We start from the raw sequence: 23,571 nt of genomic DNA on the forward strand, positions 1-23,571 counted from the left end.
TGTATAAACCAAGCAACATTTCTGCATTAGTAGATTTTAAATGGTGCCCTCTGTTTTGCACACTGAGCGAGAGACATATCTGAATTCATAGCTAATCTTACTCAAATGTATCATTCATCCACCTTTAGCTAGACCATGACATCACAAGTCCATTTCATATAATGCCATCAGATAAACAAAACATTTCCATTTGATTTGTAGTATTTGATTTATTGTTTAATGATATGGGTTTATTGGAGTAGTGTACTGTACACTGTTTTAAGGCATGTTTAGGTCCTAACAACCGTGGGTTTCCTCTTAGAAAACTGAGTATCATCTTTACATATCATTTCACTGAACACAGTTACTTTTAAGGATACATTTCTGCCCAAGCGCTTTGAAAGCTCTGTATATGTATAGCTCATTTACAGTAGCGCGGATACCGTACAGTCTGAAGTCTTGTTAACCTCCCCAAGCACTGTCTTATACAGATTTATTAGCAAAATGATTGTGGCACTTCTCACAGTGGGCACTTTCCACATATTGGCAGCTTCCATCCCTCTCAGTCAAGTGACATTTGAGTTTAGCACTGGTTCTATTCCCAGATTGGGCCGGATCATCATTTAGGCCCCCAGGCAGCTATTTTTTTTGTCTCATTGAAATGCAAACGAATAGTGAAATGAATTATCTTCATTAACGCTTAGGCATATCTTGATGAATTTTATTCAGTTGGTGCCCTCCCTCTCCAGGAGCATAAGACAATATCGACATTTGGGTCTATCAGAACCTCCATGTGGCAAACAAGCATTCTTGGCCTAAGGGGCTCATTGAGTTATATAATTAATGAGGTTCCAATTTGGGTTCAGAGCAAAATCTTTTCTTCTCATTTCTGCCCAAAGCTGTATATCTAATCTGCATACCTAAATGATCACACTTTTCTTTTGCTGTGGGACATATCTTAGACCATGTATATTGAAAACAATGAGTCTTACAGGCTCAGAAACCACATAAGCAGGTGTGTTACAGATTACTTTGCAACTTAACTAATGTTAAGACAAATATGTGGTGATTTTAGCCTCATAGCTCCAGTGTATTGCTAAAGAAATTGACTTCAGATGTCAAACATGTCTTTGGTGATCCACTACATTGCAACTAAATATGCATACATTTAATTATTTTCCAAAATATTCTTTTAAATGTTTTCTGTCAGAAGTCTAGAAATTTTAGATGTTTAAATGCATGCATTCAGTGGAATGTATAATTTAGGCTACCATTATTTTCACTTATGGAAGCTCCTAGGAGATAACATTAGGTTAATACCAATATATTTGATGTCTGCACATGTTTTACTTCAACTGTATGACTAGCATTTGTGCTGTATGGTGCATGTTAACATAGACAAAGGCGTTTTCCAGTGGTCTCGCCGAAGCCTTGCTCTGGAAACAGGTCAAAGAGCAGACGGGCAGAGGAACAAAAAGGCCCACTGTGCCTAGTAGATAATGAACAGCATTTTTCATGCTTAGCTGTATGTTCTGACAGCAGCTGCAGAATCTCTCTGCGGAATAAAAACCTTGTGCTTAAGCACATCATTGTCTCCATCACATCACTTTGGGCGACACTGAAAATCATCAGCGCGGCGCGTGACAAATAGCGCATTCAGCGCCGAATGTCCGACATGTGTCATCCGCCGCAGAGAGCGGAGGCCTGTCCGCTGTTTGCGTCGTAGCGTGAGCTGCCATGAAATCGCTGCGACATCGCTGGAGATGTAAATGACCTCATGCATTTTAAAGAGGCCCTCATTGGCCACATATAAATGCCAGTATTTCCTTTCCCTACTTTACCGGCCTATTGTGCACGGTGCGGAGTTGTCTGTTTTTCTTAAGCCGTTTCCTTGAGGCTTAGCCTTCAAACGAGTGCATGGAATTTGTCACTTTCGCTTACAAGGTGTCCTTAGCGGAACATGGGAACGATGTCGACACCAAAAGAGCGCATAATATTTGCTCAGCATGTTTAAAGAGTTCTGAATGATTTCGTTCTCTCTGGTTAAACACCAAAGATTACTGTCGAAACGTGTTCAGGATTTTCAGCATGAAGTGCTTCTTGCTCCTCAGCGTGAAGAGGACCCACAAAGGAGAGCATAAAGATGCCTTTGTGTTTTGAACCATCAGTGGTGGACAGAAGAAAATGGAAATTTTTATATTCTGCTAAAATGACTTGATACAATGTGTGACTATTCACATCTGATATGATCTCAATGGGTGCAGGGATACAATAGTGACACAGAGGGAATAAGAGAAAGTACTGAGACTGATCTTTCTTGTGATTCATTTTGTGCTGTAAGCATCCTGACCAGGTGTATGTGATATGAGATTTGCGTTTGGATTAATTAATGCATTGATATTATTCAACAAAAGTCCTTTAAAATCAAGCTTAATTGATTTTATATTCCAGTCACACCTTAGCTTATCACACAAATCAGCTGACAATAGAATAAAATCATTTTGGTAAAAAACAAACATGCACATTAGGCTTGAGTGGTGTAATGTTAACTGTTACTTAAAGTGAAGACGGTATCTCTAAGTTATGACCTCAGAAAGTCAGATTTCTGTTCTGTGTCTGTCTAGTTCACAGCCAAATGTGATCATTCCTCCATTGGGCATTTAAAGGAAGCACAGGCACTGTGGGCGCTTACTGATTAGTAATGTCATGCTCTGAAAACAGGTGTTGAACAGAGAACACCACCACCGTAGTCTTGAGTTAATGAGACATTCAGAAGTTTGTTCGAAAGGGTGAATCAAGCAAACCTGGATATCAGATGTGCCTGATCATTTCCGAGACTCTCTGCTCTTTGGTATGCTGCTTTATCCTCTGCACGGATGTGATTTGAGCCTCAGTTAGCTGGAGCACAGACTGTGCTGTGGCGTTTAGTGTGCTGGCTAACATATCTAAGTATAGCTAACATGGCAGAACCTGTCTCAATCTACCTTTCTGTTACTCCTAATAGCAGTCATTCGACTTCGCTCTCCCAGACACAAGTTTCTGTTCTCAATACTTGTTTCTGTAGATCAGCAATTAGCCAGCAGAAGCTGCACTGGGCTGTCTGATACTCAGTGGAGCTGTAGCTGAGCTAGCTAAGCAAAGACTAACTGGCTTTGGATCATGGGCTACAAAATGGTAAACTTGCACATGTTCACCTATTTTGTCATCCCGTGATTTGATCATTTTTCAGTTTTAAAATAAGGCAGCTTAAGGTGATACAGAAGCCACGCTACTTGCATAACTTATAGTCCCCGTCCATAGTAATATGCCCCAGTAATGAAAAAAGTGGGTACCGCCCAATCCCAGGTGACCTTAAGAATCCTCCTTTTTGTTTATGTGGATGTACAATAATTTCATAATCATATCAGTGTAGGCAGATGTTTATATTGGACTTAAATGTTTGACATCAGCTTTAACATTACCACCACCTACACAATATAAGTCTCCCTCGTGCCTCCACAACAGCTCTGGCCCATCAAGACATGAACTCCACAAAAGGTGGCGGTGAAGGTAAAGGTGTCTAGATTGCACCAAGACATTAGCAGCTGGTCCTTTAAGTTCTGTACATTTTTAGGTGGAGCCTCCATGTGCATCAGTGAGCCATGGCGTTGCTGCTGGTTTATCGCTTTTCATAGGCACTGACCACCACATAACCTGGGAACACCTCACAAGACCTTCCTGAGGTTTTGACTCAGATTCTTACACTTGCCTCTTTACCACTTACGAGTTCCATGGGAATAAGAGCATCAGTGTTATTCACTTCACCTGTCAGTGGTGTTAATGTTATGGCTGATCAGCGTATATTTGTGAGAGGATGCACAAAAGATGTTTTGCTTGTGGTTGAGAAATTGTAGTTTAGCAGTTGAGGTCAAAATGATAAATAAGACCAAGAAACCTCACAAAGAGACCTGCTTGTGTGCTGGTAAAAAAGACCTGCAGGAAAGTTTGGTCAAAAGGTCAGTGCACTGTTCCACTGTGCAGGGTTGCTTTCACAAAGATAATCTAATAGTATGTGCCTAAGAAGGGGATATTATATGCAGCTTCATCACCCAACCGTATGATTGTACGTATGCCTTATTATATATACAACGGATAGCCCACGATTTCTACGCCAGGGCAATCCTAAAATACAGTATACAAATATGTGTTCCTGTTGTGCAGCCCTACTAGTGATTTTGTTGAGTTAAGCAGTTATAACTTTTCAGAAATCGCTGTATTTATTTCAGGCTAATGTTTTCTTACGCTTCTTTTCTCACACCTTGAAATGGTCCTACAATTTGAGTCTAAAGCATGCTTATTGAGTCAAGCTGAATCCTGGAGTGACAAATACGACTTGTTATGTGGGCTTGAGGCGCCAAAAAAAAAGAGATGAAGGTGTGAAAACCTCTCCATCGAGTGTGACACTTGTATTTCTCATGTACACCGGTGCTTTAATGGCTCCAGCAAGGTGTGTAAAACGCCTCAGAAAAGACCCTGAAAAATCATCAGAGGAAGAATGATCGATGCACAAATGCGTTCCTCCCGAATTGGGTCTTTTTGGGCTGCTAGTGGAACCGTGTTAGCTTTCGATCTCCTTGTGTTCCACTGGAAAGGGAACGCTGCGTCTTCAGCTAGCGAGGAACAAAGGAGCTGTATTATTATGTGCATATCTCAAAGCCCTGGATGCCTGTCATGGCAGTCAGCAGTGAAGGATCCCAGCGGATCTAAACTGCCTACACCTTTCTAGTCTTTCATCGTCCTGGCTAGATTTCTTCTCTTTCATCCTCCTAGCAAGATTCTTCCACGGCTTTTGTACAGAATCGCTCCCTGTGATTTTCCTGCTGTGTTCAACTGTTTTTGCTCCTGGATTCCTCTCTTTTCATCATATTGTTTCTTTTCAGATCTGATGAGCTTTTTTTACAGAGTTTTCTGTGTGTTTTATTGTGCAGGTCCTGTAAATAACACATGGCATCCATGCTAAAGAACATTATAGACTGGATACCAGACCAATGCTCAGTTTAGCTCATCATAAAGCTGTGCATGGTCGACGAGCTAAAGATAGCTATGCCTTTGAGTGTTTGAATGTGTTTCATTATTTACTAGTGCCGTTGTAGCAGAGAATTGGCTCGTGAGCAGCCCTCAGATTGTTTATTCTCAAAGTAGAGTGTCTCCGAGAAATCTACATATTCATATTGACGCATTAATCTTGCATGAATGTTGCTTTGCCTTTTAGTGTTGTGGTGGTGGGAAAGAGCATTCGCGGAAGCACCACTGTGTTCGGTGCTCCACCTCATTCTTACTTAATCTAAATTAACTAGCTCACACTACTGTATTTTGTTCAGCTTTAATGGTACAGCAGGCTGGCAGTCTTGGACGGAGGAATGTCAATCAAGAACGCTCAGTATATTATCAGAACCACACCCACACAGTTGTTGGACAGGCTTGTTTAGTCATATTTTTCCAGGAGGAAAAAAAAATGGCTAGACTTTTAATACTCAGTTTAGTATCATGCAGTGTTCCACATGATTTAAGATGCCCATCTAGAAGATCCCCATCTGTGAGATACTTCCACACAGTAAACATAATGGCAACTCCCACACGCGCACTTTGCTGAATAGCCAGTCTACTCAGCATTCTTATGTTAATGTTAGGGTACATGTTGCCTCAATTGTTATCCCTCAGTCTAGTTCACTTAGCTTTAGAATGTGATGTTACAACATATCGCTCACGTTTCAGGCCAGACTTAGAACAGAATTTCAGCTGATACCCTTTTACCCTTTCTCTGAGTAAAAAGGATTGGTGCCATCTACTTTCTGGCGCAGCAGTGCGCACTTACTTTTGTAAATGACCCCATGACAAAGATCTCTGTGCTCTGTATTATTACTCAGGATGAAACGGGATGATGCATTTTAATTGCACTGACCATTTAGTGCCTTTTGGGGTTTGTTTGCTGTTGCTCTCTCGTCTTTGTGGAGCACCATTTAGATGGTTGGCAGGAGCAGCATGGAGTTGGATTACTGATGGACAGTGGAAGCAGGCCAAGATGCAGCCCTCTCCCTCTCCCTCTCTCTCTCTCACTCTCTCTCTCTCTCTCTCTCCCTCGCTCTCTTTTTCTCTACCCCATTCTCCTCTCCCTCATTAGGCTGTGTTCATTGTGTTCATCTAATGCTGTGTTGCTGTGCAGTGGCAGAGCGGGGTACGCTACTGCTAGCTCTGGCTCGTTTAAATGCAGCATGGAGCATGCTCTCTATTCAGCCTGCCACAGCTGATTGATTGGCTTTTGTCTCACTGATTAGAGGCAGCTCGTGTCTCCACACACCAAAATAAATATACGAATGGGGAGCATGAGAGACAGACAAAGAGAGAGAGAGAGGAAGAGAGAGAGAGAAAAGGGACCCTTAGCTTTATCACAGAGAGAATAAACTTTCATCTCAATCAGGGACTGAAAACTGGAGTGTGCACTTCACCGAAATCAACTCTGATACCACGCGCGGGATCTCCAGTAATGAGATGCTGAGTTCCCTCAGCTAAGCAATAATCAGAAAAGCATAGGAGAATGGAAAAAGTAATGACTAAACTGCTTTGTTTACACAGGCCCCTGAATGTAATTGTATTAGAAAGTTTAATCATTTCTGCTGTGGTCTTCAAGATGTTATACTTTACAGCTGTGCTTCTCTTGGCCATCCTCTTAACTTTAGCCTGTTTGTTGTTTATTATTTTGTGGCGCTTTGTGCGGAGGATATGCACACAGCACAGTTCAATAATTCTGACCTAAATACTGTGTAATTATTGTAGAGGAATGAAACACACTTCGACCTCTTTGAAATTGCTGTTATCACACACGCTAATAAAGCAAGCTGTAATTCTGTATTAATTATTTCTCACTTGTAGCTCATTGAAACAGTTGTGTTGAAAGTGCAGGTTCTGAACTTTTAGTCAACATCACATCTGAGGTGCAAGTATGAGTCTTGAGTCTCTGGGGTGTGAGTCCATGTCGAGTCTTGAGTCTCTAGAGCGTAAGTAACCTATGGGTACAAGTTAAAATTAGTCAAATCTCAAGTCCCTGGGGTGTGAGTCTCAGACTATGAAGTTTTCTGGGGTGTGATTGGATTCTTAAGCCTCTGCATGCAAGTCTGAGTTGTGTCGAGTGCATAAGGCACAAGTCGGAGTCTATTGCCAAGTCTATAAGGTGCAAATTCCAGTAGAGTCTCTGGGGTGCAAGTCAAATCTAATGTGTCTAGACTGAGTCCAGATTGAGCCTTGAGTCTTTGGGTGCGAGTCTGAGTCGAGTTTTGAGTTTCTGGTTATGAGTCGGAGTCGAGTTTTGAGTCTCTGGGTGTAAATCTAAGTTGAGTCGTCTTTGTGTGAATCCAATGTCAAGTCCCTGGTCTGTGAGTCCTATGCTTACCATACAGTAGAAGACTAGAACATCCTTTTAAAAGCCTAAAGTCTGACTCTCTCTCACATCTTAGATCTCTCACAGACAATTTGTCATTACTCATTTCTGATTCATTTGTAGATTAATTTACTATTTGCAAGACTGCAACTAGATTCTTTTGTGATTATTTCCCATTATGCTCCTGGTGGAAACTGTTGAGCAATGGAGCAGAAACAGAAGCAGTGTTTGGCCACAGCTGCCCTTGTGTGTGCAGTAGTCTGTCTAAAAAAAACAGCGGTTTGGTGCTTGAAAGAGCTCACCTATTGGTTATTCACACCAAACGATCGAGCGCACTGCAACTCTTGCAACACTATTTCATTCCAACATTGAAAATTGGTCTGCGACTGTGAAATCGCTTAAAAGGTCATTTGGTGTAAGGCCACCATAAGACAAGTCTCAGATCTCTGGGATGTGAGCCAGGTCTTGAGTCTCTGGGTGCAAGTCTGAGTTGAGTGTTTTGGTGTAAGTCCAAGTCAACTCTTAAGTTTTTGGGCTGCAGTTTGATTCTCATGTCCCTGGAGTGTGAGTCTAAGACCCTGTAGAATCTGGATTGTCTCCTGAGAAGATTTTAGCCACATGCATTTACACTCTGTAGTCAAATAAGTCTAGTTAGGTCAGTCTAAGATTTAATTCTCATGTTGTGCAGCAGCTATTACCGGTGTTTTGGTTGTACTGGAAGTACTGGAAGGCTTAATTCATCTCAGACCATGCCCTGAAGTGGACTGAGTGATTTGTATGGTTTAAATGTGTCTTGGGTGTGTTTACACTAGCATTTTTATGTGGCTTTGCTTTATCTAGATATAATACTCAAGATGATGATACTCTGGAAGTATGAAAGTGACCAGGTGTAAACTGGGTCAAGCTCGATTGTGTCGAGTCTCAAGTCTCTGGATGCAAGTCTGAGCCAAGTGAGTTGGAGTAATCGAGTGATTCAGTGTCATCCATGCTGACAGAAAAGGGGCAAAAGAGCAGACTTGAAGCGATCAGTACAAACATGTAAATGTGAATAAAAGTCATTTTGTAAACCTATTATTTGAACCTTGTATTTAAGGCATACATAAATGTGGTTGGTCAAAGATATGTATGCATATTTTTGATAGTTTTTCTTTTTATTTCAGTTAAATCTGTCTCCTCTGTTCTGCCCAGTAGCAAATTTGGCTCTTATTTGGCTCATATTTATTCATCTAATTAGTCATGTATACATAATTACCTGATAAATCTGTCACTTTCTGTGCAGCTGCACCACAAAGCTGTTACATCAGTGTAGATAAATGGGGCCTCAGGGGCCACATTAGTGATGAGGGGGTACGTCTCGCCTCAAACTAAAACTCACAGAGAAAATCCTCAGTGCTGTTTCTCATTTTCCTTGTATGTATTGCAGTGTTACATTGCTTCACATTTTTTTAACACTTTGGAAAGTGGAGTTTTGCTTAAAAGCTGTCTCTATTTGAACAGCTTTCAGTAACATCAAGTCATTGTTTGACGTAATGGATTATAACACGCAGAGGTTAATGGGTGTGGCTGTCTAGACAGTAGGATATATTTGATAGAATGTTTTTTAAAGCATGGTTTGTTTAATCCGTTTCCTTACGGGAACACAGTTCAGATAGCCTTGTATGTATTTGACACCAAACTTACATGGGTGTTTGAGTTTAAATCAAGAGGCATGGCTTGCAATGCTATTACAGATCTGTGCCATAATATATATATGCATACACTTTATTTACAGACACCACAATAATTAGTGAATTTATGTACTTCACAGGGCCCATATCTGCAAAAAGAACCACATAAAACGCATTAATTTTTACATGATCTTTTCCAACTTCTTTTCATTGCGTACTGTTAAACAGGCTGTTTTGGTACTAAAAATGAGTTACACGGCTGTAAATGAGCTCTGTTTTGACTGGCTGCCCTGTTTTGTGCCTCATTCATAAAGCAGCCAAAGTTGAAACCTCTTTTTTTTACTCACTTTTCTGGTGACATGGCCATTTTAAGGTGCAACTATTGCTAACACAGATGTTTGTTTGCCTACACACAGCTGGAATAATCTCCACATCTTTATGATCTGCACATCTACCCAGTGTCAGGTATTGGCTAGAGGGATATAAAGCCCCCCAGCACTGGGCTGTGGAACAGTGGAACTGAGGTTCTTGGAAGTGATGGAGCTTCGTCCATTACCTTTGAGTGACATGAATCGGAGTGGTGTTTTTTCTAGAACTGATCATCATTACTGCATTACTACCTGATCTCACTTATGCTCTTGTGGCTGAATGCAATCAAATCATAGATGTTAGACCAGTAGTGGCTTTACCAGGAGAGTAGAGGCTATTATTGCGGCAAAATGACTCAAACTTCCAATGTATACCCTATAATTAATTGTATAAGAATGTGTACAAATCTTCAGACATAAAGTGTGTGTGGGCAGAATTCCAATTTATTTATTTATTTATTTATTTGTTGTGCATATTAGGTCCAACAAATGCAGAATGTAATCATACAAGGCCCTTCTAATGAAGAGAAAATATTTTTATTCCTTTAATTGGTACTTTCTCAGTCCTTCTGCACTTGCAGCTCTGGTGTTATGTAGCCTTTTTTCATCAAGCATCTCTAAAACGCTGAACTGAACTAATTAACATGTTTTGATTTTTTCTTTTGTGCTGCTCTTAAAAACACACCTAACAATACCTCTGAGAGTGTGGTCTAATGCATGTGTCACGCTAAGCAGGAAAGTCTTTCGCTAATAAAGGTTTCTCAGCACTGTGAAGTATCTGGCTCTGTCAGTACTCATGGGCTTGTGCTTCTCGGGCCGGCCTGTTTTCTTGTTGAGAACGGGAAGAATCTGTTAAGGAAACAGATGGTAAAACATCAGTCATCTTTTAAGCCTTCTGCGATACGAAATGATTAGTGAGGGAACGTGGAAAGGAGCCAAGACTAGCAGAGAGAAAGAGCAGGATTCAGGTGAGCAGAGAGAAAGAAAAAATGCTCTGCAAACACAATGAAGAACCAAGCCAGCAGCAGAGGCTTTTTTCTGCGTCACGCCATGCTGCAAGGTTAGGCAAAACATTACACCATTACAGCGGACAAGGAGGAAAGCACCGCAAAGTGACGAGAACGGGCGGCGAAGTGCGAAATACCGCGGCCTTCTTCTAGGCTGCGCTGCGAGAGTGAGAAAATGTCTTAATTAGCAGCATTCTTCTTAATCACTTTGCCTGTGTGAGGCATGCCGGTGGTACACTGTGTCAGCAGAGCAGTGTTTATTATGATGGAGGACGAAGAGTATGTGTGTGTGCCGGGACGCAAACGCCTGCCAGATGTACGCTAGCAGTGGCACAAAGGAGACGTCCAGACAACAGAAGACATGTCCCACCGGGGAGGTCAGCAGCTGGTCAGCACAGGACCCCAGACAGGACCCACTGATTAATAGAACCTACAGCACAGGCTGATGATGACAAATTTCTGGCGTGAAGTGTTGTTGGCTAACCTAGAGGTTATCTGTAGACTTGTTTTCCTCGCTGTGTGAGTGTAGATGTGTTAACGTCTCAATGTGACTCACCGTGTTTGACATTGAAGCCACTGTGCAGCTATTCCAAGCACATATTCAGGTAAACAGGAGTCAGTGTTATGACAGGAGCTTACTAGGGCTTTAATGTTTCACAAATATCATCATGCAGTTTGATACAACTATCCTGCCCCTGTTTTCAGTTTATTGGAGAATTTATATATATATGTATGTATATATATATAATATATAATAGCTTGTTTAACTGTATTATATATATATATATATATATATATATATATATATATATATATATATATATATATAATACAGTTAAACAAGCTATTATAGTACTTGGAGGTGTTACACTCAAGGTTATTAAGAAAGAGTATATCCTGTGTTAGTTGGAGTTACCTCACCTCATCCCCACCTGCCCAACTCAGTGCTGGTAGACTTTATACCCCTGTAGCCCACATTGGCATTAACAGATTTCAGATCACTTGTCTAATATGCATATGTCTGCACTTACACTATATGTCCAAATGTTTGTGGACACCCCTTCTAATGAATGCATTCAGCTACTTCATGTTGCACCCATTGCCGACACAAATTACCCACACAGTCTATTCCCCGTAGAGAAGTACTGCCTATAGAACAGGACTCTCTGAAGCAGATAAACATGACTCTATTGGCACCATGCCTAATGCCAGGCAGGAGCTAGAGGGATATAAAGCCCCCCAGCAGTGAGCTGTGGAGCAGTGGAACTGTGTTCTCTGGAATGATGGTGCTCCATCCAATATTTTTGGGAGGAGTTGAGGAGTTGGGGATGAGGTGGGTGGTGATCATGCAACATCCTGACCTCAACAAAGCTGTTGTGGCTGAATGCAATCAAACCCTCACAGAAGCAGTGCTTCAAAATCTAGTGGAAAGTTTAACCTGGACAGTAGAGACAGTTACTCCAACAAAACAGGAGAGACTACTTTTTAATACCCTTGATTTCAGAAGAAACAATGAATGAGCAGGCGTCCCAATACCTTTGTCTATATAGTGTACCAGCGCTGGAGAGTGAAGGAAAAAAGCTGTGTGTATAATTCCTGTTTCTTTTTATCAGTTCAGTGATTTATTACGAGTTAGATTTTGACATTTTGTTAAAGTCCCATTTAATCTTTGAGCCAAAAACACAAAAGTGCCATTATTGACCATCTTTAGCTGAAATGTTTCAGTGGCTGAAATTTCGATGTACCCTGAATAAGGCGATTGCATTTCCTTCCTGTAATTATTAAAAAAGGGAAAGCGACATTTTTCAGAGAAGAGATGGTCTACCCTCAGCAACATGCGGCTCTTCCTCTTCTCCCTTGCAGCTCCACAGCATAATTAGCAAATAAAAATAAAGTAATAGCAAACAAAGTTTATTAAAATAATCCTTTGCCAAACATTCCAACAGTGATTACGAGCATTATTCAAAAAGTAATGCATGTAACCAGTGAGATTACTCCAATGTAGCCTATAACTGCAAATTCATCTCCCTTTAAGCTTGATGTTTCGCCTCCACCGCTTGCCTGGTCTCATAGCAACATAGACCGGAGAATCTCATGCCATTCCACTGTCAAAGAACCTAAAGGCCACTGCACACTGGACACACCACACCATGCAGCGTATGAAAAGTCAAATTCATTGTTTTAAGGAAGTGGAAGCATTCGGCATTGGCCTCCAGCAGTGTTCAGCGCATTTCAGCACTCTCTTTAAATTATCCCAGAGGCACTTAGAGGGTTACGTTTGCTGCACTAAATTAAACCCAGAATAACCACCGTAGACAACAAGTGACTGGAAGGTTTCTATGAGAATGGCAGTCAATCAAAAGTATTTGAAATAGACAAATGGTAATGATTAATGGCTACCTAAGATAACGTTACCAGGTCTTTTATTATCTTGTTTCTTTTCTTTGTGGGTAACAGTGAGTGTATATTGACACTGTGTGTCCCTGTTTTTAGCCAATCCTAGTTCCAGAGATGTGTTCTTATAGGTGTTTTGCGTCTTTTTATTTAGGTGAAAACAAGGCAAACCAGTCTTTAATGATGCTTCTTTACTGATTCATCAAAAACATATATTTCAAGGCATGGTTCTCTGAGTAATATATAGCAATTTAATAGCACTAATGCTTAACATGAATCCAGTGTTGGTGGATAACACTCACTAGCTCTACCCTTTTTCTACATTCTCATATCAAAGAGAAAACATGATTAAATCTCCCAGCTTGGTCAACAGTCCAGCTCCTCTGAATTTGCTGTTTCATTTTCACAAAGGGCTTTGAGATCCAAGATCAATTCAAGTGCTAGCAGGCCGGGGAACGCAGGTGGGGCCTCGGGAGCCATTAGCATTAGCTGTATGAGACTGGGTTGGTACAGCTCCATTGGGAATTAAGCCTTCCTCTTCCCCTTGCCTTTGAAGTGCCATTGCCTGTTGTATCGGTGCTGGCGTCATACCCAATCAGCCGGCACTGCGATTGCGGCATGCAGCGCAGGGAAACTGGCCTTGCCAGCTTTAATTTCCCGACTGTCTGTGCTCTTGTGGGAGGGCGGCGGGACTGACTCCAGAGATCCCGGCCCAATTAAGCAGGTGTGTGATGGGGTTAGACTGCAGAGCGCAGAGCAAAAGCAATGCGTGTGGCCTGCAGACAAGGCGTCTCGCCCTGCCTTCCAGCACACAACGGAAAATTCATCATCTCACACCTCTTCGAGGTCTGCCCCTTAAACCAATCTGAAGGCAAATGCAATGTGACCAAATGTGACTGCAGCTACACATGTGCTTCATTCCAGTTAAAAGCCTGGGGCGATAGTGTTGATTTCTCTCTATAGGTTTTGTATCTATGTTGTCTTCATTCTGCTGGTCGGTTAATTCACGTGTGCTTAATCTCTTCTGTTTCTGTTTTCAGATTAGCATCTTGGAACGGCAAATATTTGATTTCCTTGGTTACCAGTGGGCACCGATTCTCACAAACTTCATCCACATCATCACTGTTATCCTGGGGCTCTTCGGGACGGTGCAGTTCAGGCCGCGATACGTGACCGGGGTGAGTTTGGAGATAAGTCCATGTTCTTACTCCACGCCCACATCACAGACACATTACCCAGCGCAGTTTATTTAGCTCTTTTTGGTCTACAACCTTTCCAAAAAACGTCAGATACCAAAATAAGTTCAGCCTTCATGAAGGCACTGTGTCCTGCATGCGTTTGTGTAGCCCTTTGTCTTCACTGCATCAGAAAAGACAAATAATATTCATCACTGGATATAAGTAAAAGTTCTTGTAATGCGCAAAAGGGGAACATATTATAGCTAGCTATGTCTCAGTACAGCTTTTTGTCCACTGTTCTGATCCTAATACCTTAACCTCCTGAGACCGAACAGAAAGTCCTCATATGAGGCCAAAGGGTCAAAATTCTAAAAACTTAAGTATCATAGTGCAGAGAAGCAGAAATGTAATGACGCCATATGAGGACACAGGGTCTCAAGAGGTTAAAGGGCCCATATAATAGGACTATTTCATAACTTGAAATGAAGGTTTTTAGTGTTGGATGTAAACACTGACACACAATTTTAAGTATAATCAACATGTATTACTTGTCTTTTACTTAATAATAATTAAGTACAATAATTATTATACAGCTTTGTGCTGGTGTCTTATAAGTGCTGGAGTCGTTGCTAGGTATGATGTATATGTGTAAGAGTAATACCTAAAGAGCTTTGGTGGAAGTGCCGTTACTGTGCACTCCTAGACATCACACAGCCAATCACATTGCAAGGTCAAAACTAATTGTGGTATAATCGACAATAATCAACCAACCACTAAGAATTTTGCTTAACAAAACACCCCTTAACTTGTCTACACTACATTTAACTCAGCAGCTTTACAGAAATCTGGGTCTTAGCCTCTTTTGAGCAAAGCAGGGGCGACAGAAAGTATGAGAAGCAAATGTAAAGATATTAAGAAATTAAGTTCCTTGAACGCAATATTATTATGTTTAATTAGGAACTTTAATTTCCATAATTCGTAGGAGAATACAGTACATTATTAAGGAACAATGCTACTTAAATGTACTATGTGACTAATTACAATACTGCATTTATAACTATAGCCTTTTTAAAGTAATGTTTACATTTTAATGGTAGACGAACAATGGCGAATTAGTGGAGCCAGGACAGAATTGTTAGCAACAGATCAGTGGAGCACAGTTCAGTTTGCCACTTTTGCTGTGGAATCAACTGGATATAGATTTTTTTGGCAAACACAGGCACTAAATGCTCATAGTTTAAATTGACATCGAGAAATTGAAGAATTTGTTTCTTAAATGATGTAAAAAGCTGCCTTTGAGTTGGTTTATATGATCATATTTTGTATGTTAGTGGCCACAGTTTTCATGGTAGCTTTTTTTAGCAAATCCGGTTGATTGTTCACAAGAAACTCAGACTCAATTTTAAACTAAACTGCATTGCTGGGTCTACATCTGGACCGTGGTCCTTCAGTTGACAACCCATGATGTATCTTTTCTTATCCTTCTTTTTTGAGGTCTCATCGGGACACATTAATTGTTATTCTAATTCAACATGGAGGGTTCCAGTGGCTGGCAAAGAGCCCAGCGAGGACCGTCCACACACTCACATCTCCTCTGTCTAATGTCGTGACAACTTCTCAAATTTCCTGAGGGAAAAAGCAGCTCTCTGCGCTGCATCAGTCTGAATGGCTTAATGATTTCAGCCGCTGCTAGGGCTGCTAGAGAGGCCAAACCTAAACAGGCTGCCTGAAAAAAAAGCATGCAGAACCTCCTGCCTCTGGTACTCCTCAGCATGACTATGGAAGATATCATGCTGGATTATGGGCCTAATTGAAGTCAGTGCTTTGGCCTAGCTCTCCTCCCACCTGGAAACATGTGGGAGGCTCTTTATTGTACGGCCGTGCGCTGGAAGCCATAGCTACAGTATGTCAACTGCTCTCTAGTTGGGAGAGAACCATAGCGCATTGGCCTATGACCCAGCCACAGGCTCTCAGCAGCCTCCATATATTAGACAGCCAGCGTGATCTGTAAAAGAACAAGTGCTGTCCGGCACCTGAGACTGCTGTTACCTGCCTGAACCCCCTTGTTCAAGGTCATCTTCTATAAACTCCCAGCTTAGTCATACCTATTACAGTGCTATGAAGTCACATAGCATCTATCTTATCCATGCCAGAGCTATTTTGATGGTTTGCTGGAACTGATTTACTGTTATGGTGTTTTCATGGAAAAAAGACCCACAGCACTGTTGTGCATGAGCTTACATTTCTGATGTCTATTACAGTATGAAATTGAGGTACGAGAACACAACACTATAGCTTCAGTCAGCACAGCCTGTTCGTCTGTCCCTGTTTTTCACAAGAACGCACTTACATTAAACCACTGTGAATTGCTTATCAAAAACTGTTCAGTTTGTCTGGGCAGAAGCAATCATTACATTCAGTGTTCCAACCTCAACATAACTTTCCCCATGCCAGCACAAAGTGCTCTCCATTCTGGGTTTTTTAGTCACCAGAAGAGTCAACTCATCCCACAGCATTTAACCCACTGCATTTAACCCAGAATCTGAACTTAACCAACATCCAACAGTAACCACTTGTGTTGGTTATATAGCAGTGGAAACCACAGAACTGCTCAAAATCTGCAGATTCCACACACTGATCCCATGATTTTGCAAATGTGCTTTTGCCATGGCTAATGTGGATGTGCATGCAGCTTCATCTAAGCAAGATTTAGCAGATTTACACAACTGTGTACTGCAGAAACACTACACAAAAAGTGCATATTACTATTTAAAAAGCTATACTAGCTTAAGAACTTAAACAAATTTGCTGCGGCTGTTCAACTGAGGCTGTAGAATAAAAGAAACTATCCACACATATGGCTTACCATTCATTTAAAATATCACTCAATTACAGTTTCTGTGTTTGTATACTTGGATTATTCACAATGGATTATTCAAACCTTCTTTGGTAAAAGCATGGTTCTACATAGAATATCATTCTTGTACTTATATTGTTCATTTTCCGGTTAAATGGTCATATAGAGGAGAAACTCTTGTAGACAGTTCTACTGTAGATAGTTTCATAGTGTTAATAGTTCTACATAGCACCAAAGTGTTCCACAAGTCAAAAACCTCTGTACTACATAGAACCCTTTTCTTCTAAGAGTTTAACAACATATCTATAGTTTATTTCCCAAACTGGTTACTACTATTAGTTCTGTATTGTCCAAACAGGCTGAATGCATGTACATTGACTAATAATGACTGTCAAGTTTCTCATATTGAATCTGAAATGATGTGTATTGATACACCCCTAATAGCTAAGCAGTGCTCGCAAGTTACATAGCGCAGTTAACAGCAACCTGAGCCCGGAGGGGCAGTTATAGAGACAAAATATTCTTCATTTTACAAGTCAGTGTAGAATCAACATGATTTTGAATCTATTATTTTAAGGTGAAAATGCTACCTAATGTTGCTTTAATTAATGTTTTAATTCAGCATGGAATGTTCCACTGGCTGGCAAAGAGCCTTGCGAGATCCATCCACACAGTCACATCTCTTTGTTTTTACTAAAAGCAGTATGCTGTCAGTGAAAAGAATAGCAGGCATTTTAGTGGGTCATGTACATTTAAATTAAGATAAAAAAAAAAAGACCTCAAACTTTTGCTGGTCTGGAGAGCAGCGTCAGTCTATCGCTCTTCTCTGAGCCAGCATTGATAGATTCTTGCTTACCATGTGCTTGCAAATGATTGCAAATTTTAGCTCATGTCCTCCCAGGTAATACAAATTGATTTTTCAAAATTTCTTCTGCTTATTTGACTGCTTCATTTGTCAGATCACTTCCCGCCCAACACATCACATACTTCCCACAGGAAATGACAGTTTACCTTTTAAGCGATAAAAAAACATTCATAATAGTTGAAAATGTGTGGCCATCTAAACTCTATCCGCTAATCGTCTGCACACATTGATGTCAGAACAAAAGAACCTGTCTATGTCTGCCGATTAAGCTACTGTTCTTCTTTAATAACATCATTTCTCACTGCTGCTGTTGCATTTGTTTGATACGTTAAGAACATGATCTAGCAAAGTTGAAAAATATTTTGGAAAAGCAATAAGAACATTTATAGAAATGTAAGCCACACGTCACCACTCACCTATCATTATTACTCTGTCTAAATAAATCAATAATAAGGGTTACCTCTTGAAATCACAGTGCATCCAACAATAAAAGCACAGTAGCACATAGAAAGTTCTACATTCTGATCCATTTAATTAATGCCTGCTTGCTCCTCTGGAGGCAAATTTAAATGAGTTAAAGGGGACATTGCCAAAGTCTCTGAATGCTTCAGTACCGAGACGCTTGGTTTAAAAAGGTTAATGGATTTGTGTAGTGCTTTCATAGTTTGGGTTTGTTCCTCAAGGACAGTAGTAGTAGTTGTGTTTAACACTGTGTTTTTTTGTGCCTCCTTGCAATATCCTTGCTTTGCTGATAATTTCGCATGGATATTTGACTCATTGTTGTTGATTCATATCATGCCGTTTTTTGATGAGCTTTAGTGCATGCGCCAGCGCGAAAGCCGCCCTCACACACTCCTACACAGCCTCTTCAGTGGGGAAACGGCAGCCGTCTCCTGGCACATTGCAGACCTGTGAAGGAGGGTTTAAGGCACACATTATCAAATAATTAATTACAGAGAAAGCATCCCACTTATGCTTTTGCAAACCAATTAATCATGCATATGCACAAGTAGGTTTATTTGGCTCATAATTTCTTGTGCTCGGTTCTAATCAGGGTTATGTTTCTCTTTTCTAGTATGCAGTCTGGCTGGTGCTCTGGGTCACCTGGAACGTCTTTATCATCTGCTTCTACCTGGAAGTGGGTGACCTTTCTAAGGTAATGTATATATATATATATTATTTTGTTTTTGTAAGACCGAGCTGCCGAAGGGAGCTACACCTGTGCAAGGTGTAGATGTGTGTTATCTAGATAGCACAGTGTGATCTTTGCTAACTTGTTTGCAGGAGTCTATCCCTGCACTTGTTTGACCTTTAGTACTATTTTGTGGGTTGTCAACTGGTATTGTAAGCATTTAAAGTAAAGAAGACTTTGAAAAAGATGTCGTTGGTTGTGGTGTCGGCACTCAAGGTCATTGCTGAGAGGGAAATTCTATCTCTTGATGGCAACGGTGCTCAAGCTCTCAGTCCAGGTCTATTGTTAGCTTGCCGTTGCTGGTCTATTGTTAGCTTTCAGTGCTACTTACAACACTTCCATACAGATGCAAATACATAGGGAAAATCACATCTTCTTCCCTCTCACTACTCCTCATCTCCGCTTCTTTCATTTCAAAGGATAAATTATTCCATAACCCCTCATCTGCTCATGTAAGTAGAAAAAATGAGCAAAGATATAATTAAAATGTCAAAATGTCAAATATCGTATCCAATTAAATGGCAAACCAGCCATGTAAGTTGATTATCAGATCCATAGAGCACTGCATATGTATTACATTTTCAGTTTAGAAAAAGTGATGATTCTTTCTGAGCAAATGATATGCCACTGGATCATATTTTGATTTCTGTTTAATCTGTTGTAATTCACACCTTGTGTCATTCAGACTCGTATTTCTCTGAGTGTGTTTCCATCTGTTCATTAATACAAATCAAATATGAATGCTACCATTGTATTTGGTACTAAGGTCATACCTATTAAACACAGCATGTGAAATAGCATAGGGTCCGATGGACATTATACACTAAAAAGGACATGAGGATGCAGAATATATTTGTTCTAAACTTTTCCAAAAGCCCTCTAAGGGTAAAATGACTCAAAGAGAGGTTAGACACCAGCAGAACCAAACTGCTGAAATATTCTGAATGCTTTTGCACACAGCTCGGATCTCCATAAGTTATGTTACTTTTAGCTGTTTTTAGAGATGCATGTAATTAAGCATAGGACAAATTAATCCTTTTGATTTTTGTCAAAACATTCTTGTTGATGGGACACCGCAGATCCATCATGCTGGTTGTCTCCGTTCCAATACCAGAGAAAACTATGGTGGTCAAACAAACTCATGTCACGTGTGAAAGTTCATAAAAGTGAAGCGAATAAAAGGTTTCACGTGCATTTGGTGTGAGATACTATCGGTTATATACAGAAACAAATGAATTCATTCATGACTTCCAAACAAACCACAAATATAAATCACGCTTAATGTGTGAAGCCAGCAGTTTGGTACTGTTGGTGTCTAAAGATGAAAATAGTGATAAAACCAAGATTTTCTCTCAATCTCAGTTTTTTGTTTGCTAAACAGTAAGTGGGGGAAAATCAAGTACAGGAGAGTAATTGTCAGGAGTGAATGATAATGCAGAGCTGGTATTGCTGGGTTATGCATCAGCACTGGCCTGTATTCTTAATGATGAAAAATGGGTCCATGGCAACAGCAAAAGGGGTTGTGTTTTTGCCTTGGCTGCAGATCCGCACTGGAGATTGATTACTTGATCATTAAATCACCCTGTTGTTTGCCTAGTCAATCTGGATCACCTTGCTGCTCTGTCACTACTGTACAATCTTATCAACCATCTCAGACAACAGATGGAACCTTCACTTTATATCAGTCTCTGCTTTCCAGCTCTGCCATGTCAAAATGTCTAACTTACGGATTGCCTTTTCAAGCCCGCCAATCTGTCATGTGAGATTGCCTCAAAAGCCTTCAGGTGTGGGGATCTGTTCTAGTGCTGTAGCTGCGCTTATTAGTAAAGCAAAAGGCAAACTCGGCGCAGGCCAACTAGACAGCCACATAGATGTCAGAAGAATGCCCCACCCTTCTAGAGGTTTCTGAGGTGGTGTCTGCCATATTAAATGTGTTTCTAGCTGTATTAAGAGTACACGATTTTCAAAGTGCTCGATTTTTCCAATCTGTTGGTAGCCCTTCCAGCAAGCATCACTTGGAAACATGATGAGCAGTCTCTTGGCAATAGTGGATGTTCTCAAATTACACATGTAACCACACACTCCTCTAGAGCGAGGCTGAGTGAGTAGATATGGTCCTGTCCCTGAGGCCCACACTGGCCGCTTGCTATAGGCCTGTTGGATCGGCACTGGTGGCGCCCCCTTTGAAGCTTTCTCTCGTGAGAGCCTGGCAGCTTGTCACTGCAGCAGCTCAGAGCAACGATAAAAACAAGAGCTTCTGCCCGCGCTCAAGCTCCTCCACGGGCCTGTATTGCTGCTTTTTGAGAAGCCTCTTTCTCATCCCACAAGTGATCTTGTCAGTCACTCTCCACCGAGGATAGAGAGTCGACCCAGCACCCTCGGTGCTCTGTCGAGCTGGAGAATAGGACATCACTCACAATGATCTTGCCATGCACGTTCCCTGCTCCCACTTTCGATAATACTTCCCTTACTTTAATTAGTCAACGAAGTAATAGCATATTAGTTAGCATGATATATTTCCTCGTGTTGGGTGCAGCTCATAATTTATTAATGTGGGTGTAATGTGTTTAACCAGGAAAGGATCCGTCGAGACTCGCAGAAGCAAATGCAATTAGATTTAGATCGTACACATAAACAAATGAAGATAAATAAATGACAAGCCCCGCTCTCTCGTTCTCATTAGGTGATGCTGGCCCTCTGTGCAAGTCGAGGCACATCCTGTCTCTCTCGTGTCGAAGGCAACATACCACCTTATTGTGCCAAAGGCAGAAGGCCTGAGAGAGTGACGGAATTGATTGACACAAATACAATTTCACTCCTTGGGAAAAATCCAATCCGTGTTGTTTGCTTTCCAAGGTGTTTGCCATTCTAGGTCAATCTAATTTGCACTTGAAGAGGAAGGTACAACGGGCTGTCTCCTTCACAACAGGGACAATGGCCTCCACCCATGGTTTGCTGATGCACCACGTGCAAATATTCTGTGCTGGACCACATCCCCTCATTGTATATATCCTTTGTGTTTGCATACTCCACACTGTCAGTCCCTGGCTATGTGCAGAATCTCCAAACCGAAGCACATTTGGAACAAGATATGAGAACAGTTCCCAAGGCTCAGGGCTGAAGTGACAGGAAAAAAGCAGGGGAGAGTATGTCTGGAGAGGCAGAGTAAATAACACAGCAGCCTCTTCCAAGCAGATACAGCCAGCCTGGCAGGGAGGGGAGCTGCTCACTGCACGTGCCTCACTCTAGAACCACAGTCTATTAACCATCCACTCAGCTGGGTTGAGGAACATCACGATGAGTCTAGCTGCAGCCATGTGATTTTATCTTCAGTACGGTATTACAGAATAGAGTGCTACGTATACAGTGTTGTTTCTGATGACTACAGGAGTTCAGAGATCTTAGCTCCACTAAGCTTATCTTTGTAACTCCAACCTTCCTCCAAAGCTCTTCTTTTCATTAAAATACAATCAATTTCAGTGGAATTTGATATTAACTGTGAAAACCAATGGATTTATTTATATGAGGAAAGACTCTGGAATGCTTTTATACAGTGCTGATTACTCACAGCAATCCTGTTTCTGGCTCGTTTACTGATCAACCTCAGCTCCGTCGGCCTCTGTGGCAAATGAATGGACACTTAATTTGTTCCATTCCTCTCAGCTTTTGTGTTTGAACAATTGCACTAAACCACCTACTTGAGTGTAAATAGTTTGATTGATTAGATTTTGTAGAGTTGATTTTCTCTGCAGGGTTACTGCAATCGGCGCATGTACAAGGTACCACATTATTACTTGTTAGACAGACTTTAGACTAATAGGGCCGACAGACTTTAGACTAATAGGGCCATACTTCCTTATTTACAGAGCTTTTTGACACAGATGCTGAAGAAACAGCAAAAAAAAATCCATACAGCAGCCTGGAACCAAGCACCACAACATAGCAGTAATGATGTTTTTTACTTGTATAAATCCATCTAGAAAGCTTTACAACAGAGATGACACAAAGCCATTTTTACCTGGTTCAAAATTAGTGCTATTAAATAGGGGTGGGTAATGTGCTGATATTTGATCGGAATCATTATAAATTTTGTGTTAATAATAGTGATACATGCAAGCATATTATGGAAATTGTCAGCACGTAAAGAACCGCGGATTTCATTACGGTCCTCTTAAATTAGATTAAATGAAGCAGATTTCGAATAGAAATCACTTTACTCAGTATGGGAGTATTTGGATTATAGGTTTCAAGAATCTGTGACTACTAATGCGTTTTGTCTGCATGACAAAATAATGTGGCCATTATCGTGTATTGTGAAATTGTCTTTAAATATTGTGATATAGTATTTTTACCATGTCCCAATAATGTTTTCTCTAAAAGCTTCATTTATGATGAGCATCTAAAAATAGACTACTATACTCAAACACTATTCAAACACTCCACTACACCACAGAAAGAAACACACAGCTAGAATCATCACATCACACAGTATAATCTTGTGCTGTCTCAGATTAGACTGTAACAGGACTGGTCGTGCCTGGCAAGTTGTTTTATCCTGTATATTACATGTGCTTCAAGAGTGTCGACACTACCGGTTTTAGATAACTACAACCGCAGTTTGACTAGGACCACTGCAATCCTTCATGGCAA

General features: G+C 40.9%; 1 protein-coding gene across 1 annotated transcript in view; it reads left to right on the plus strand.

Annotated features, from left to right (window-relative positions):
* Window positions 1-23,571, plus strand: part of nkain2 (sodium/potassium transporting ATPase interacting 2) — a 188,305-nt gene that overhangs the window by 53,225 nt on the left and 111,509 nt on the right. The window contains exons 2-3 of the mRNA XM_072686478.1: window positions 13,870-14,007; window positions 18,805-18,885. Of these exons, the coding sequence (XP_072542579.1) occupies window positions 13,870-14,007; window positions 18,805-18,885 (219 nt within the window). The remainder of the gene's footprint in view (window positions 1-13,869; window positions 14,008-18,804; window positions 18,886-23,571) is intronic.

The sequence above is a fragment of the Salminus brasiliensis genome, chromosome 1 (genome assembly GCF_030463535.1).
Source record: "Salminus brasiliensis chromosome 1, fSalBra1.hap2, whole genome shotgun sequence".
In the NCBI taxonomy this organism is placed as follows: Eukaryota; Metazoa; Chordata; class Actinopteri; order Characiformes; family Bryconidae; genus Salminus; species Salminus brasiliensis.